This window comes from Natator depressus, chromosome 7, assembly GCF_965152275.1.
Source record: "Natator depressus isolate rNatDep1 chromosome 7, rNatDep2.hap1, whole genome shotgun sequence".
NCBI classification, from domain to species: domain Eukaryota; kingdom Metazoa; phylum Chordata; order Testudines; family Cheloniidae; genus Natator; species Natator depressus.
The window spans coordinates 63,672,809-63,691,987 of record NC_134240.1 but is presented as its reverse complement, the minus strand read 5'-3'; the positions used below and the strand labels follow the sequence as shown (position 1 = coordinate 63,691,987).

General features: G+C 38.4%; 1 protein-coding gene across 10 annotated transcripts in view; it reads left to right on the top strand.

Moving 5' to 3' along the window:
- Positions 1–19,179, top strand: part of KCNMA1 (potassium calcium-activated channel subfamily M alpha 1) — an 844,585-nt gene that overhangs the window by 611,677 nt on the left and 213,729 nt on the right. For all 10 annotated transcript variants that reach the window (XM_074958656.1, XM_074958655.1, XM_074958652.1 and 7 more), the window contains exons 8-9: positions 4,003–4,173; positions 5,808–5,899. In XM_074958656.1, coding sequence (XP_074814757.1) covers positions 4,003–4,173; positions 5,808–5,899 — 263 coding nt within the window. The remainder of the gene's footprint in view (positions 1–4,002; positions 4,174–5,807; positions 5,900–19,179) is intronic.

Genomic DNA, 19,179 nt, shown 5'->3' with positions numbered 1-19,179 from the left:
TGGGAGGGTGGGGACCTCCGGGAAGGGGTGGAGTGGGAAGAGGCGGAGCGAGGGCTGGGACTCAGGGCTAGTGTGGGAAGAAATGAAGGGAGGGCGGAACCCTGGGGGAAGGGGCAAAGTGGGGGTGGGTCCTTAGAGTGGAGTAGTGGTAGAGCACCTCCGGGGAAAAATAAAAGTCAACACCTATGTCTCTCACCAACAGAAGTTGGTCAAATGAAATATATTATCTCACCCACCTTGTCTCTCTCATATCACAAATCCTCCTCTGTGACTTTTGTGATACAAGCATCATCATCAGCCTGCATTTAGTGCCTCAAAAGACCAGACTCAGGGTAGGTCTACACTACCACCTAAGTCAATCTAACTTATGTTGCTCAGGGGTATGAAAAAAACACACCCTGAGGGACGCAAGTTACAGCGACCCAAGCACTGTCCACACCGGTGCTATGCCGGCGGGAGATGTTATGTTGGCCGGAGATGGACAAAACATGTTATAATTGTGCCATGCATTGTTGTTAATTATTTATTAGTAGTTCAGGTATTATTTTTCTAGGTTTGAGGAGAAGCAGGTTTTTAAAAGTTTAATAATTGTTGATTTTTTGTTTCAGTGTTTCTCACACTTTCTTTTCATGCTTTTCAGTACAGGTGGTCTAATTCTACTGCAGGGTTTCTCAAATGTGTAATATCATAATGTGGACCACATCTTAGGGAAAGATTATCATATGGATATTTTCCTTCCCATTCATAATCGCATATCATCCCTGTGGTAACTGCAATAGCTGGCTACATGGGAAAATAAAATTTGGAAATTACTTACTGTATTTTAGCTGCTTTTTAATAAAATTTCTGAACTGGAAAATAAGAGGGGGAGCCAGACCCTTGGAACCAGCCAGTTCTCCTAGGACTACCAGCAAGTGATCCACAGATCACAGTTTGGGAACCTCTGCTCTATAGTAATTTTAAACACAGATCTCTGTTACCTTGTTTGGAATTTGAAACCATTTTATTTACTGTTAGGAAACAAGATAAAGTCACTCTGCTTTGCTTCCCATTCTTGTAGCCTGAGGTGCTCAGGAAGCTTGGGAGGAATGATTAAAAATGGCAAGCTTTTTTTTTTTAAATTGCTTTGTTTATTTCCATATTCAGAAGTTTAAGAGACAACTTTTCAATTCTGTGCCTTTTAAATTGTGCCCAAATATTTTCAAGTGCTTCTGTTTGTTGGCATGTACTTATGCATGAATTGAATAACGGAGACTATCACTTGAGCATGCACAGAATTCTCCCAGAGTTTTGATTGCATATATCAATGCACTTACTAGCATTGCAGGTTCACTTCAAGGATCCTTTAGAAAATTTGCTCCTTGATGAATTTCAGACTGGAACCAGTCTTTATAGTCAACCTAAGTTGTTATTGGTCACTGTCAGAGAAAGAATGCCAAACTAGATAGACCTCGTGTCTGATCTAGCATGGCAATTCCAGTCTTCTTATAGATGCATGAAAATAGGGGGTTATAAAAGAACTGTAGCTTACAAGATCTCAACCAATTCATTGGTCAGGCCATAACTCTTGATATGTGTAGCAGTTCTCTCTGCTGGGTATAGTAAGATCTGCTCAACTGTTTAGTCATCTATAATTATCTTTCCTTCTGATGGTTGGGCATAAATCATGCTACTGCCGATAGCTAGTAAAGACTTGAGTTTTGATTGTAGAAGCTTGTGATTGTGGAACTAAAAGCTATGAGTTTTTGGAGCCAGAGATCTGTTTATTGATATTGCTCGGGCATGTAGGAAAGATATCAGGAGGGCCAAATCGCACCTGGAGCTGCAGCTAGCAAGAGATGTCAAGAGTAACAAGAAGGGTTTCTTCAGGTATGTTGGCAACAAGAAGAAAGCCAAGGAAAGTGTGGGCCCCTTACTGAATGAGGGAGGCAACCTAGTGACAGAGGATGTGGAAAAAGCTAATGTACTCAATGCTTTTTTTGCCTCTGTTTTCACTAACAAGGTCAGCTCCCAGACTGCTGCGCTGGGCATCACAGAATGGGGAAAAGATGGCCAGCCCTCTGTGGAGATAGAGGTGGTTAGGGACTATTTAGAAAAGCTGGACGTGCACAAGTCCCTGGGGCCGGACGAGTTACATCCGAGAGTGCTGAAGGAATTGGCGGCTGTGATTGCAGAGCCCTTGGCCATTATCTTTGAAAACTCGTGGCGAACGGGGGAAGTCCCGGATGACTGGAAAAAGGCTAATGTAGTGCCAATCTTTAAAAAAGGGAAGAAGGAGGATCCTGGGAACTACAGGCCGGTCAGCCTCACCTCAGTCCCTGGAAAAATCATGGAGCAGGTCCTCAAAGAATCAATCCTGAAGCACTTGCATGAGAGGAAAGTGATCAGGAACAGTCAGCATGGATTCACCAAGGGAAGGTCATGCCTGACTAATCTAATCGCCTTTTATGATGAGATTACTGGTTCTGTGGATGAAGGGAAAGCAGTGGATGTATTGTTTCTTGACTTTAGCAAAGCTTTTGACACGGTCTCCCACAGTATTCTTGTCAGCAAGTTAAGGAAGTATGGGCTAGATGAATGCACTATAAGGTGGGTAGAAAGCTGGCTAGATTGTCGGGCTCAACGGGTAGTGATCAATGGCTCCATGTCTAGTTGGCAGCCGGTGTCAAGTGGAGTGCCCCAGGGGTCGGTCCTGGGGCCGGTTTTGTTCAATATCTTCATAAATGATCTGGAGGATGGTGTGGATTGCACTCTCAGCAAATTTGCAGATGATACTAAACTGGGAGGAGTGGTAGATACGCTGGAGGGGAGGGATAGGATACAGAAGGACCTAGACAAATTGGAGGATTGGGCCAAAAGAAATCTGATGAGGTTCAATAAGGATAAGTGCAGGGTCCTGCACTTAGGATGGAAGAATCCAATGCACCGCTACAGACTAGGGACCGAATGGCTAGGCAGCAGTTCTGCGGAAAAGGACCTAGGGGTGACAGTGGACGAGAAGCTGGATATGAGTCAACAGTGTGCCCTTGTTGCCAAGAAGGCCAATGGCATTTTGGGATGTATAAGTAGGGGCATAGCGAGCAGATCGAGGGATGTGATCGTTCCCCTCTATTCGACACTGGTGAGGCCTCATCTGGAGTACTGTGTCCAGTTTTGGGCCCCACACTACAAGAAGGATGTGGATAAATTGGAGAGAGTCCAGCGAAGGGCAACAAAAATGATTAGGGGTCTAGAGCACATGACTTATGCTGAGGGAGCTGGGATTGTTTAGTCTGCGAAAGAGAAGAATGAGGGGGGATTTGATAGCTGCTTTCAACTACCTGAAAGGGGGTTCCAAAGAGGATGGCTCTAGACTGTTCTCAATGGTAGCAGATGACAGAACGAGGAGTAATGGTCTCAAGTTGCAATGGGGGAGGTTTAGATTGGATATTAGGAAAAACTTTTTCACTAAGAGGGTGGTGAAACACTGGAATGCGTTACCTCGGGAGGTGGTAGAATCTCCTTCCTTAGAGGTTTTTAAGGTCAGGCTTGACAAAGCCCTGGCTGGGATGATTTAACTGGGAATTGGTCCTGCTTCGAGCAGGGGGTTGGACTAGATGACCTTCTGGGGTCCCTTCCAACCTTGATATTCTATGATTCTATGATTCTATGATTCTCATGATGTATACATGTGGTTAACTAACAACCATTACTATGTACATGACATCATTGGCCGTGCGTTATTTTAGAAGGAAAAGGAAGGTGAGATTATCTGGATTCCATTATAAACTAGATACTTTAGTAACGACTGGTGACAGTGTTTTCCACAAGTAACATAAGCAAGAGGACCCTGTATGGTAGCAATGGAATTGTACAACTCTAATTAAGGCAGAATTTGGCCCTTGATTAGTAAAATGTTTCCAGCATTATATGCATGCCAATTAGACAAAAGTAAATAATTACAACTAGTATTAATCTGTTACTGCCCTATTAAATCATTCTATTTGTCCTTTTATGTTGTAGGTGGAGAACTCAGGGGATCCATGGGAAAATTTCCAAAATAACCAACCACTTACATATTGGGAATGTGTTTATTTACTAATGGTTACAATGTCCACTGTTGGCTATGGAGATGTTTATGCAAAAACAACCCTTGGTCGCCTTTTCATGGTCTTCTTCATCCTCGGGGGATTGGTAAAATCTCTTTATTGCTACTACTACTTTAATACCAGCTCTTTTATATCCCCTAAAGTTTATTAAGCAGGAACCTGAACTGTAGTGTCTGATTTAATAAGTTAAAAACGTAAGAATTTTAAACAATTCAGCTACATACCTTTTTCTTTTTATAAGACAAGTATTTTGTTAAGCGAGATGGTCATATTTTTGAAGATTGTCATTAATCTACAGTAAGAATAACTCTAATATATTTACGATAGTAATACATGTAAATACATGAAATGCCTTAGCAATTCTATTTACAGTCCATTACTTTTCAGTGACACTAACTGTTGTGCATTGTTTGATGATGGTCATTGATATTTTGAAGGAAGTTTGCGGTTTCAAGAGCCCTCCCCCACCCTCTGTGTTCCTTCCCAGAATTCCAACAAACACTGTGGCTTAGTACTGCCTTAAAGAGCAGCACGCCTGATCCAGACATTAGCAAACCATGTTCTCTTTAATTTCAAACATGCAACCATGTCATAATGTTCACTCACAGTAGACTACGTTTAGTATAAACACAACAAATTTCCTTTAACTCCTTTTAACAAATTGTATCACTCCTTGTCCTGTTCAAATAAGTATGTACACAGCACTAAAATTACGAATTGTTCTATGTCAAATTACCTTTTTTTATCATTGCTAGTACCACTACAGCAACTGCTGCATTTTGTCTTTTAAAAGAGCAGTTTATGTTAAGATTTATGCTCTGTAAGGTAAGTGTGAATTAAAATTCAGTCACAATATATGTATTGTACGTTTACGTGCACATGTGTATTGTTGTTATACACATATATTTATTGTACATATGCATACATCTCTCTGTAGCAGGTTTTTGTATAACAGATATATTATCAATGCAAAATGTATAATATATATGCACTTACATACAAAAGACACATATTTGCATATGGATAAAGAGACCAAGTTGACTGGCAGCAGCTCTTGGAAGTATCCAGCCACAAGCAAGATGTTTGTTGGACAAAACATGGCAGATCATTTTTTTTCTCCTTACTACCTTTTTCTGTCACATGTTCTTTCAAACCTTTTGAAAACAAAACTTTTGAAAAAGGTTGGTTTTGTTTTGTTTTTTTGAGGGGGAGTTGACACCATTTTGATTCTTGAGAGCAGGCGAACGCCTGGCACCATATTGTTTTTGTCTTCTTTTGAATCTTCATTAAAAAAGTCCACCTATCTCTCCCCCCCCCAAAAAAGTAACAATCGTAATATCCACTTTTGTTTTTTGCAGCATGAATAGTCTTCCCTCCCTCCCCCGCTTCAGGAAGAATTAGACACAGCCAATATTTTACAATTAGATGCCAATTTGACTTTATTTTGTTCTTCTATTGTTTTGTGTGCTTTTTTCCCTCTTTTGACCATTACTTTTAGTTTACCAAATATACATCTTCAAGACCAACTTTTACATTGAACCCTCTTATTTTGTTTTATAATTTGCCTTTTTTTTTTTTCATTTTAAAAATACTTTTATAGGTCTAATTCTTTTGCATTTTCAGATCTTAAAAGATATATATCTTCTGAAAATATTCATCATCCCCCTTTCTTTGGCCTCTCTTTTTAGTCTTTTCTTCTGTCTCCTATCTTCTTCTTAGGCCATGTTTGCCAGCTACGTCCCTGAAATCATAGAGTTAATAGGAAACCGCAAGAAATATGGTGGTTCCTATAGTGCGGTTAGTGGAAGAAAGTAAGTATTCCAAGAGGCTCTGCTGCCTCTGCTGCAGTAGAACACTCTCTGCATGCCATTTTCTTTTTTTGTTTTTTTGTTTCATGCATGTAGGCAATGTTTGCTCGCTACGTGCCAGAAATTGCTGCTCTCATCCTTAATCGGAAGAAATACGGCGGGACTTTTAACTCAACCCGAGGCAGAAAGTAAGTCAAAGAAGACCAGGTGTGGTGGTGACACGCTAAAGAACCCCTGGGTGTGGTGACATCTGACTCATGGGCACACACTAATATGCTTGTGCTCTGTGACATCAAATGTCACCACCAGAGAGTTGTCACACTATGTTATTAGAGACCTGGGCCATGCTAAGGTACAAGTCACAATATTTTGCCCCTTTTTCTAGAGAATCTCTGGATACCACTAGAACTAAGATACATTCTGGAAGGAACCCTGCTATTGCTTCTGCAGTTAGCTTGTGGAACAAAGTCACATCACACTTTTCTAAGCACCAACCAGCTAGACATCACTTGATTGTCTCTTGAGCAAGTAATTATACTGGTCATCATTTGAAATTACTCCGTCCATGAGAAAATTGGGTATGGCAGAACATGACATGGGCACTTTATGTTGTCTGGGTTATTTCATTATGATGGCCACACTGGAAGATGATATTGCTACTTTTCATTGATCACATCCTAAGAGATGCTAACTACATGCAACTTCAGTTGACTTAATTTGGTGTTTGCAGGTGCTTGGCACTTCTCAAGATTTGGAACAGTCTTTTTAAAACCATTAGATGCCCTACCCTGAAAAGCATGCATCCGATGAAGTGAGCTGTAGCTCACGAAAGCTTATGCTCAAATAAATTTGTTAGTCTGTAAGGTGCCACAAGTACTCCTTTTCTTTTTGCACATAAGAATAATTCTTTTTGGCTGGTAGCAACACTTATGCTTAAATAGGCCACATAAACCTTCAAAAATTAACTGCTTTACATTTCCATTGAATGCCTGTTTTTCATCTTGACCATGTTACAACCAAGTCTATCTGAAAGCCATGATAGATCTGTTTGGAAATAGCCTCAAATAAGGTCTATGTACTCAGAGAATAATATTCTCTTTTCTGTTCCACTCTACGAGTATTTCCATCTTCTCTTGAGTTCAGCTCATCCTTCTGCCATTCCAGTGCAGAAATGGAGAAAACTGGCCTCAAGACTTTTCACATACACTTTTCCACAGAACATAGTAGAGGACACTCTGAATAATCCTTTCTAGTGGAATCTAATTGTTTGTCCCTCCCCTCATCTTTGAGAATTAAGCATTTCAGTTTAGTCCCTTTGAAACCATCACTTTACACATGATGTTCATGTGACATGAATATGGTAATATCAAGTTATTTCTCTTCCTTGTTGAGTTGAGAGACTCTAAAGACCTGTAACCATTTACCAGCTAATTCCTGAGCACTGGTTTACACCATGTGATCCACAAGTAAAAGCTTTTCCTTCACTGATTTTTTACATCATTGAGCATTACAATATGTCCCAGTTAAGCAGAGGATCCTTAACCACTCTTTTGTCCTTGGGTTTTTTTTTTAAAAAAGATACTCTCAAATGCCTAAAATACATAACTACTACCAGTACCAGAATCTGCTAGTACAGTTCACCCAGACCGGTTGGGTCTATAATCCTCAAGATTAACAAAAGCATCTTCATTGGCATTTGCCTTCTCTGACCATCAAAGAGAGAGAGAGAGAGAGATCACTAGTTTCCCCAAAATGTTTAGTTTTAAGATCTCTCTACTCAGTTTCCTACATGTAGTCTTAAGTCTAGAAGCTTTTCAAACATAAAGCCACAGAATTAGCTGGTATAACTCTTACTGGAGTTTCATCAGCAGAGAATATGACCCAATAAATACAGTTATAAAAATACAGTTTCAATCCCCCTAGTCTAGTCTTTTTTGTCACTGGTACCCAGCATTGCTCTGTTGTCTCTAAACTTGGACCTGATCTTCAGTCAAACTCCAACACTGTGAAGGCCTCAACTCCCAGATCACAGGCTTCCCGCTAGCTTTGGGGCTTGCTTCATCTTATTTTATCATGGCTTTTTCTTTTTGCTTTATTTATATGTGCTCTGTTTGTTTTTAGCTCTTTCTCTGTTGGTCTCTGCTGTCCATATCGCTTGTCAATTGTACTCACTCTGTCATCAGCACACAGACTATTCAATTTACTTTACGCATTGTTTCCTGGTTCAAAAGCTAATTACTAAGTACTTTAAAGAAGTCCTTTGCTCATGTGGATCTATCATCAGAGAATATAAGCTTGGGAACTGCTCAGTAAAAAGCCATTAGCACCCCTTGTTTGATGTTGCTTTTGCCGTCAGTAGAACAAGATTGATGAAATGTTATGCTTGGCCAAAATTTGAGTTTTCATTTGGAATTCAGTGTTGAGAGAATGGGCTGTCAGAACCAATATGTTTTCCTTCACTTGGGATATGGGCATGTGGAAGTAATTAGCAATGTAAGGTCTTCAGTTGAGCAAGCAAGCATAGATTCTGGCAGGAAACATAATGAGAAACTACAGTTGTTCTATTTCTAATGTCAAAAAGTTTCCAGATAAAATTAAAAGTGTCTACAAAATGAAAGCAGCTAAACTTTGTTGAAAGATGTTGTTCAGACTCTTAAAATAGCATGTGTGTTTGATTTTCTCTCTGAGAGAAACACATAAAATGTGTGTGGTGTGTGTGTGTGTGTGCACAGATGCACACAAATCACAAATATTGTATATATAAAATAAGATGTCTATCCAAATTACAGTATTACACATAGTAGGACGTTAAAAAAAGATTTCTCAGTTCTTGTGTCAAAAACAATAGAAAATTGCATTATCCAATTTCAAACCCAAGGATGTATTTTGGGAGACGTATGCTGTAAACTTATACCTATTAAAGTAGCTGGAACCTATGCATATAAAATATTCCCAATACCTTCAGTCATTCAAGAAAAAACATTAATTCTGACCATGTTTACACAGTGCCTTTCAACCAAAAAGATCCCAAAACATTTTATAAACTATAGGAATCATTTTGCTTATTACAGAAACACATTCACCCCTGGGGTGAGATGCGTAGATAGCTTGGGAATAGAAGGAGCTCTATGTTGCAAAATGTCCTGTGAGTTTTTTTAATTTCATCAAATGTGTAGGACCTCAGCTTTGCAACCTGTTCCAATAATGAGATCTCTAAGAGTACAGTCAATAGAATACCATGCAAGAGAATTTGTTCAACACTGACTTTGAGCAAAGTGTCATTTACGGATAACCAACACTATTTATTTAGTATTTCATTTGTCACAATATAGCACAATGAGGTATCCCATATAAATATTGACCTTGTTCACTTCATGATATCTGATACAGTTGCAACCCACTGTACTATGGCTGCAGCACACAAACGATTAAAAAAAATCCTCAATCCATAATTATCTTTGAATTTACAGTTCTTCTCTATGGAGAATGAGAGCCATGTTTAATTACTGGAATGAAATGACCATAGATCATTTAATGAGAATGCTGTAATCTGCATATTGTAAGAGGAGGACAATTTAAGCTAAAAATAAAAAAATAAAGTTCATTCAGTGGGACAATCATAAAGGGAAACATATCTACTTTTCTAATGTTACTAATGGGCGTAATGATAAAAATATTATTGTTCACTATATTTTTCTACTTTCATTGTGAGTATATAAGGAACCTGTTTGTTCTGTCCCATAAACTATAGCAAGCACCTATTCTCCCTCCTTTCCATTAATTTCTAGTGACCAGATTTTGTATGCTAAACTGTTTTGCCCTTTTTCGCAAATATTTTTTAAAAGATCATTTAAGGTGGACAGATGCAAAGAAAGTACTATCTATGACATTGTCTGTGACTTGTGGCGTTCCCATTGATGTCTGTGGGAGTTTGGTTCTCAAACTGAGAACTTTGGTTCTAATTTCTGTATTGCACTATCAGTCTGTAAAGTAAAGAATGGTCTAGTGGTTAGGAATCTGAATGCCTTGGTCCTGTTTTTAGCTCTGCCACAGATTCCTTATTTGACTTTGGGTAATAACGTAATTTCTCTGTGACTCAGATGACCTATTATTATAATTAATAGACTAATACTTTCCTCAGAGGGATGTTGTGAGGATTAATTGATTCATGTTTATGCTTTCTGCAGATGAAAGGTGCTATCTAAGTGTGAAGCAGAGAGAAGTTTAAAGTCAGGGTTAAATATTATAGTCTGCTATGTGCAGTATTATACACAGTTTATTTCACTATAGACAACACAAGTACTGTATAAGAGCTGTGTTTTATATATTTAAGCAATTTCATAGGTGGATTTTAAATATAAAGTATATTTAGTAGACAATGTGGTATTGTACTGCTGAATACTATAGTATGTTACCAATGGCAATGGTAACATATGATCCATTATAATATCTGGACATCAAGCACTTAGTGATATATTGCATGCTGCAAAGGATGAGGGTGTGGAAGTAATTGTTAACTAAATTAGTAGCATGCTAGGATCATGAAGAACAGGCATAGCAGTTTGCAATGATTAATACTGGACAAAAACAGATGGAGAGAAAAAAGTTAGATATAACATGAAGTGAGGAGGGAGAAAAAGCTATGTGATCTGGGAAGTGCAATATAATAGAGGACCTGTAGATCAGGGAACAAAACAAGAAAGATTATAAAAGCAAGAAAGCAGGCAGTCATTTTTTACCATGGGTATCACCAGTTACCAGGTGATAATTTATATCTTGAATATTGTGATGTCATTATTTCCCCTTGGTGATTGCGCTCTTCTAAGGAGTTCTGAAATTACCCTATACCCTATGTATAGTCCTTCTCATTTTAAAACTTTCAGCTCAACAGAAACTACAAGGGGCTTCTTTTGGAGCCCGTCAGCAATCACTCCTGGATTAGCCTACAGGGGACATTTTAGAGCACAGCATAGCTGACCATATATGGATGAACAGGACACCACCAAGTCCAATGTCTGCTGGCTGATAGGGAAATAGACCAGGGACTCTAGATCAGTGGCTCTCAACCTTTCCAGACTACTGTACCCCTTTCAGGAGTCCGATTTGTCTTGCATACCCCAAGATTCAACTCACTTAAAAGCTACTTGCTTACAAAACCAGACATAAAAATACAAAAGTGTCACAGCACACTGTTACTGAAAAATTGCTTACTTTTACATTTTTACCGTATAATTATAAAATAAATTGGACTATAAATATTGTACTTACATTTCAGTGTATAGTATATAGAACAGTATAAACAAGTCATTTTATGAAATTTTAGTTTGTACTGAGTTCGCTATGAGGCAAATATCTAGATGAGTTGATGGTACCCTCTTGGAGGACCTCTGTGTACCCCCAGGAGTATGCATGCCCCTGGTTGAGAACCACTGCTCTAGAGTGCAGCCACTAGACTTCAAAGTCAGTCCATTCGTGCCAACCTCTGAAAGACGGGGAGAGTCTCTTTGACAACTTAATGTTTGGATGCTCTTCTGAACTTTTCCAACCGACTTTTTTATTATGAAATTCGGGCTGGTGTTCTCATGAGATCAGTTTTTCTCATTAGATTTTCAGTGATTCTTGGTTTTGTCTACACAAAATTCTGCAAATGTATTCTTCCTTGTGTTATTTTGGAACTTCCCTTTCTAGTCCAAGCCAAAGTACAAATTATAGAGGCATCTGAATCTTAAAAAAAAAAAAAAAAAAAAAAGCCCAAAAGCCAGATTAGTGTTTCTGAAATTGTTAGTGCCAAGTTCAGTTTGAGTTTTGGATGAAGATCGAAATCAGTTCTTAATTGATCTGAACTGATTTGCTCCTTCCTAAATTAACATGTTATTTTACATTTATGATGTTCTCATAGAATGGCCCTTTCTTAATTGTTTTCTGTATGCATGCACATGCTTTGCGGCACACATGATCAGGATTGATTCAAACACTGAAGAATAGTCTCCCAAAGAACGTTAGTGGGCAATTTAAAATGGGACTGGACAAAATACTAGAAAAAATACTGTAAGGAATAATCCTGCAGTGGAGAGAGAGAGATCTTTTTTCATCTCTGATTTCTATTTTATTATTAGTCTATAGTTCTTAGGGCCAAATGCTGCTTGCCTTACTCATACTAACTCCTATCGACTGCTATGGTTGTTTATGAAAAAAGTGAGCTAAATGTGGCTCTATATAAATACATATTATACATAAATCCCTTGATAGTAAAGATTAATGAAAGATACTATTTTAAATTTTCAAATCAGAAACATTTTAATCATCTTGAGATATTGTTCTAGTTAAGACGTGCTTAAGATGTTTATTTTAATCAAACCGCAGTGCTGTATAAGCTATTAAAATCTCTTGTTTCTCCTCTCTTATGATCTGCTATGCTTCTCAGAGATTTCTTCAGTTTTCTTACATTTATAAGCTATATATTAGCAAATCATCAACATATCATCAGGAGGGATCATCTGTTAGTGATTCCTTCCAGAAGGAAACGTGGGACTCAATAACTGAACTTCACAGAGATTTAAAAAAGAACTGTGGACAGACAGATACAGTAAACAGACAGACAAACAGATAATTTAAGTTGACAGGCCATCTTGGACTCATTAGACATACTGGTTTGATTAGGAATTAGAATGACTTTTTTTTTAACTTAGCTGAATACCTTGGCAAACATATCTTTGATTTTTTTTTTAGCTTTAATAATAAGTGGCATAGCTCCAAAGAAAGTGACATTAGATTATTATATTAAATAATTTGATACAATATGTACGATTATTTTCCACTAGGATGTAAATGGTAATAAGAGAATGACATGGGTTGTTCTATGGACTTAGGGGTGTGTATCATTTTCTGCTAAGCATTCTTCTAAGCCCCCAATTTCAAATGAAGATCCACTTAAAATTACAGAAAATGTGATGAGTGTGAAATAGTTCTTGTGTCCTCATACTGCTTCCTGTCACATCTATTCACATGTGATTGCCCAATTGTTGTACTCTGCCAGACCACTGGAAGAGCATTCCCATTCAAGCAGCTGGTATGGAAAGAGATGTTTCATATTTTGAGGCTCTGTGTTGAGTCACAGGTATTGGGGACAGTGATGTAACCCCACTTGTTAAATAGATTAACAGATAGAACAAATAGGTCAGAGGACAGAGTCTTTCTTCAACTTTTCTTGTCTCCATTTTTTTCTGCATGCTCGTTTAAAATCTATTCATTGTTATGAAAGCAAAAATGGAAATGTAGGCAGAGATATGTAACAATGTTTATGAGCCTCCCTAAAATCTTGTAGTCTGGGTCTCATAACTCATGCCCACTTCTTAGCACAATAAATTTACATTTCTAGGTACAAATCTAAAAATGCCATCTTTTCCCTTCCCATCCCTATTTTTTAAAAGTCTTTACTGTTTTGTTTTAGCACAAAAGTGGAAGCTATTACTGTCCAAATTCTTGCCCAAGAAAATGAGTCTGATCAGTGAGGTATTCAAATTGCAGTGACTTCCCATGTTCCACAGAATATACAGGCTGTGATTTACTAAGCAAACATTCCACATGGAGTAACGTGAGATGGCAGAAGTGCTGAAAAAAATCAGTGAGCTTTGGTAAATTATGGCCTTTTATTTCCACACAAGCTCTTTTGTGGAAAATTAGTCATGAAATTTTGGGGGTGATTTCACTTGCGAGAAATGCATTGTTTTCAATCAGACATAAAATGCCTTAAGTCTTAAAGCCTTTGATAACTTAATGCCATGCAAACTGCACAAAAGTTGTCTTTTGACAGATGGAGCATTTTTAAAAAAAGTTTAAAACAATTAAGTGAAAGAGCACCTTAAATGGTGGAAGTGGGCTGGGAGCCTTTTATGTTCCATACTGAACAATATATATACTGAATATACAAGAGCAAATAATTTCAGTTGATTGCAAAAGTAATAGCAGGGTATATTCTGCATGGTAGCTCAAAAAATATTGGGATTTGGAAGGATTAGAGCAGTAGACGGAAGTCTGGTTGATTCTGAAATGCTGATGCTAGAGTTGTGGTTTACTCGTTTGTTGTCTTGTAAACCTTCTAGCATGCTCTCCTTTTGCATGTCACAGCACTCCACAGTTTCTACTAGTTTTGCTAAGCCTCGAATTTCTTCGTTGTTATTATGCACGTGTGTTGTGTGTTTCAGTATATGATGTGAAAGCAAGAATATTCTAGTTGTAGACAATATTAGTGTGGTACCTAAGTAAGAAAGCAAGTATTCATCCCCTGCTTTGAGATAAGGTAGCATCTGCTTAACTAACTCAGACCCTGGTGGAAACAGAGGCATGTCAGTTATACACATTTTTCATTATCAGAGTTTCAGAGGTATACATCATGCTGGGGGATATTAATTTATGCTTCATGACTTGTTTTAAATATAAGCCATGTACAAATCCTCAAGTTATTAAAAAAAGGTAGAATTAACTCATGGGAGCCAAAATTGAACAAGGAAGCTGTCTGAAGTAAATAAGAGGACTCACAGTGGATCATTCATGCTAGCATACTATTGTGAGTAGGCTTGCAAACAGCATCAGATATGCTGTTTAAACAGACTAAATGTATCATTTATCCAAGGTTACAGTCACTGAAATGTATTCCTCTGCATCTGTTCCCTGGCAGTAATCCCAGTTAGGTGGGCATAATAACAGCGATTTCTCCTGCATTATAGAAATGTTCCAGGTGGTGCTAGAGTGCATTGTCACATTTTTAGAAAGTTCTCTGAGGGGGAAAAAAAACCATGTCCCACTTCTGCCAATCTTTATTCAGAGTACTCTGGGAAAGAAAGAGGATTTCCTGTTTACACATAGGACATGTTTGATGTATTCCAGTAAAATCCCTCAATCAGACAGATCACTGTACTTCTGGTAGGATACAGCTGATCCAGTGTACATGGACTCTCACAGCTAGAAATTAAGCCTAATTAAAGCCCTATACTGACTATTCACCATATACTATCTATTAATCAAATTTAAGATACCCTTTAAAAGAGCTAGAAGCAGCTGAAGACGCACTTATAATACATCTTTTACTAGCACAGCTATGTGTCAGGGATGGGTTGTGGGCAGCCTGTGGGCATAAAGTGAACTGCTCAGTACTGGGGCCAGAGGTCAGAGATCAGTCCAGTGGGCAGGCTAGGTCAAAACTGTAAAGTCAGAGTCCATTACCAAATAGAGAGCATGAGACAAGAATCAGGGTTGGGTAAGGCCATGGTCTTTCATTGGGGTCAGCAGTGGTCTTAAGCCAAAGACAGTAAACCAGGATCAGTGCTGGGGTCCAAGCCTACATCGAGAGCCAGAACTCTAGAATCAAGGCAAGTTGCAGCAAGGACTGGTGAGAGCAGGTCTAAGGCAGAAGCACACTGGAGGACTGTGTTGCTCAGACAACACCCAGAAACGGCTTTCTGGTTTATACAGGAAGTGCCAGCCAATCAGGAAATCTCAAAGAGCTGTTGCAAGGCAGGACTTCCTGCAGGGCTTAGCTTCTCAGTACCTAATGGTGGCAGCTTTGCGGGCCCCTGGTGGTAACAAAGAAGCAGCACCTGCCTCGAACCCCACCGACCCCACTGCTAAGTCTGTGGTTCTTACACTATGTCAGTAAAAAAAATCATACCGCTAACCAATATTATTATTAGACAACCATGCCTAGTAGGCTGGTTGGACCTTAAAATGACAGTGATAAACAATTAGGGCCAGCACAATTTAACAAGTCTTTTAAGCATATTTATAAGAAATAAGTACATAAAATTAATCCCTGATGAATGTCAACATTTCTGTCTGGGATGTGTGGTATGATGTAGCTGAATATACTTCTGGTAAGGGCAACAGGAGATGAAATAATCAGTACTTGTCCAGGAGGTGCTGAGCTCCTAGCAAGATTGGTCCCTTGCAGCCTGATCCTGCTGTCACTGAAATCAGTGACAAAACATGTTGACTTCAATGTGAGCAGGATTGAGGCCTTGATAGGTACATTAATATGCTATAATGGTCTAGCTCAGGAGATATTCACAACTCTCAAGTAGCATATCAAGTATCATATATATATAACCATATATTTCTCTTATGCATCAACATTTTGCAGTTCACTTTTCAAATATATTTTTATGCCAGAAGAATAAAGGAATGTCTAGCATACTGGCAAAATAGATATCAGTGGAAGTTCCCAGTTTCTAAATGTATTCAGGAGTGGAAAATGGTAAATGCACAGAAATAACGCATAAAATAATGCTTATCACAGTCTAAAAAGAATGGAAGTCCTCCATTTCTGCATAGATAGTATAGCAATATGGACTAAGAAAACCCACCTACCTATTCAAGTCCTGCTTTTATAATGGGGAAAAGGAAGAGTTTGAGATTACTCTTTCTTGGTTCTTAATTCTGCATTGATTTATTGGCGACAGAAATAAGTAAAATCCTGTATCAGAGGTAATATTTAATGTTGGTACCTGATATTTATGATCTTGCTTTTTATTTTATTTTAATCTGGCACATGACCCATTGCTCGATAATAATACACTGAATGTACTGTCTTATAGCACTTTTCACTTTCAGAGTGCTTCACAAATATTAATTAATTCCCAAATCATGCCAGTTGCTTTTCTAAGAACAAGAGATGATCTTAAAAATCTGTACCAGTTTGAAAGTTCATATAGTTTCAGCAGAATTCATGATTACAGAGACAGCAAACAGCACTGGAAAGAGGAAAAGCTTCCAAGATGTTAAGTTTGCCCACATATAATTAGTATATATGTATGACTGATGGAAGAACTCTGACACCAAAAGTTAAGATTTACATTTCCAAAACTAGACTCTTCATTTTGGCACCTAAGTAAAAGTGGGCAGATGTTCAAAGATGCTGCTCACTTGCAGCTCCCAATGATTTCAGTGGAGTCTATGGGTGCTTAGTACCTCTGAAAATCAGGTCACCTATATTTAGGTGCCTAAATATGAATTTAGGAGCTGAACTTTAAGCACCAGAGTTCAATTTTTTTTTCCCAAGTAACTAGTCCGGGCAAATGGTGAGTTATTGAAAATCCCACTAGATACCTCTCTGCCTCTGTAGGTGCCTAAATACCTTTAAAAATGTAACTGAGTCACTTTTGAAAATGAGCTCCGAAGAAACTTCACTTTTGTACATTTTACTCTTTATTCATTAGAGCATATTGTCTTTCTATGCACAGTGTTAGTGAAAAAGTTAGAGGGGCTCCGATGAAGTTCACAAGTGTATGAATCCTTAGTGTTAATTCATGTTTTGAGTTGAAGCATTATACATAGTACAACTTTCCTGGAGTTAGTTTCAGAAACATTGAATTTCCTCAATTTTCTCCCTAATTAATTAGGGCCTTCAAAAAAATTTGGTTTTACTGGAAAAACGTCAATAGCTCAATTCCTAAATACTCCATAGACGCACTGCACACATGCTTCCCCTCCTCCCACATTACTTCAGTGAGAAAAGAAGGGAGGAAATCTGTAGCCTCACATCCATGTTTAACAGATAAAGTGGCAGAATATCACACTCTCAATACTTACTTGAAGGCCTTTGTGGTACACGAGCAATTGCCCAATAGTACAATCTGGAATATCTCTGACAAAATGATCCATTCAAACACAGTTCTGCATGTCCCTTTCAGTTTCTTGTGGAGATATCAACTTGTCCACAGGAACATCATTGTCAATGATATTAAATACTGTTGACTGACATAGAAGAATCAGCACGAACACCTGCCCTTTGTGAAACCACAGGTGGAAATTAATGACCATCTTATTCTCCAAGCCATAACCAGATTTGAAATAAGACCAAACAACACAGTGTGCTTCCAACGGGGGTCCACAGGGATCGGTTCTTGGCCTCACAGTATTTAACACACTTTTTTTTAATGACCTGGATAAAATATAAAATCATCACTGATAAAGTTTACAGATGACAGAAATTCAGGGAGCGCTAAATAATTAAGACAACAGATCAATGATAAAGAGCTATCTCTGTTGCTTGGTAAACTGGGAGTAAGCAAACTATATGTATTGTTATATGGCTAACTGTATACATCCAGTAACAAAGAATACACGTCACAATGGGAGACACTTTCCTGGGAGGCAGTGACTCTGAAAAAGATTTAGGGATTGTGGTGGAGAATCACTGAACATGATCTCCCAGTTCAATGCTGCGGCCAACTGGTCTAATGCAATTCTAGCATGATGGACCTCTATCTATTTTGTTTAACAAAGAGAATGTGAAGGGGTGACTTGATGACAATCTATGATTTCTCTATGGGGAATAAGTATTATAATGGGCTCTTCAATCTAGCAGAGAAAGGTATAACACAAACCAATGGCTGGAAATTGAAGCTAGACCAATTTTTAACAAGTGAGAGTAATTAACCATTTGAAAAACTTAGCAAGCGTCATGGTAAATTCTTTGTCACTGACTATGTTAAATCAAGATTGGATGTTTTTCTAAAAGATCTGTTCTAGGAATTATTTTTGTGGAAGTTCTATGGCCTGTGTTGTACAGGAGGTCAGACTACATGATCATAATGGCCCCTTCCGGCCTTGGAATCTGTGAACCATGAAAGGGCTCAGAAAAATCTAAGAACTCCAGACAGTGCCACAGCAGCTCCAATACAACCTTCTCAGCAGCTGTTCCTAAATGGAAGATTAGAGGGTGATGAGACTGTTAGCATCATTGGACAGTTAACTGGGCACAGGCCTATAAATTACTCATTTGAGGGAAGCTGATCTATTGCGTTCCTAAAAGGGGACATTGGACAGTCTCTCCAATAAGGGACCCAATATCCCTTCGTTACAATGACTGTTGTTGTAAGTCACAAGCTGAAGCTTACCTCAGTCTAGAACCACAGAGAGCAAGACATGCTGAAATTCAAGTGCAGATGATGTTACCTTAGTACCTCCCCCCACCAAATAAATACCTGCTGCCAAGGATATAGCCAATCCAGTCAGCATCCAATCAATTTTGTGTACTACTAAGTAGACTGAAGACTACTCATCGTGGGAAATACTCACCTCTGCTTCCAAGTAAAGACAGCCCAAGTTCACCAAACTCTCTACCATTTCAAAAAATAAAAAAATAAGGTTGGCTAGATTTTATTATGATACACTATTTACCATTATATAAGATTTTATGACTGGTCTGGCATGAAATGCTGTAGATTCTGTCAGTGATCAAGCATAGGGGAGATGTGATGCTAGGACTTCAATGCTTGTACAGAGGG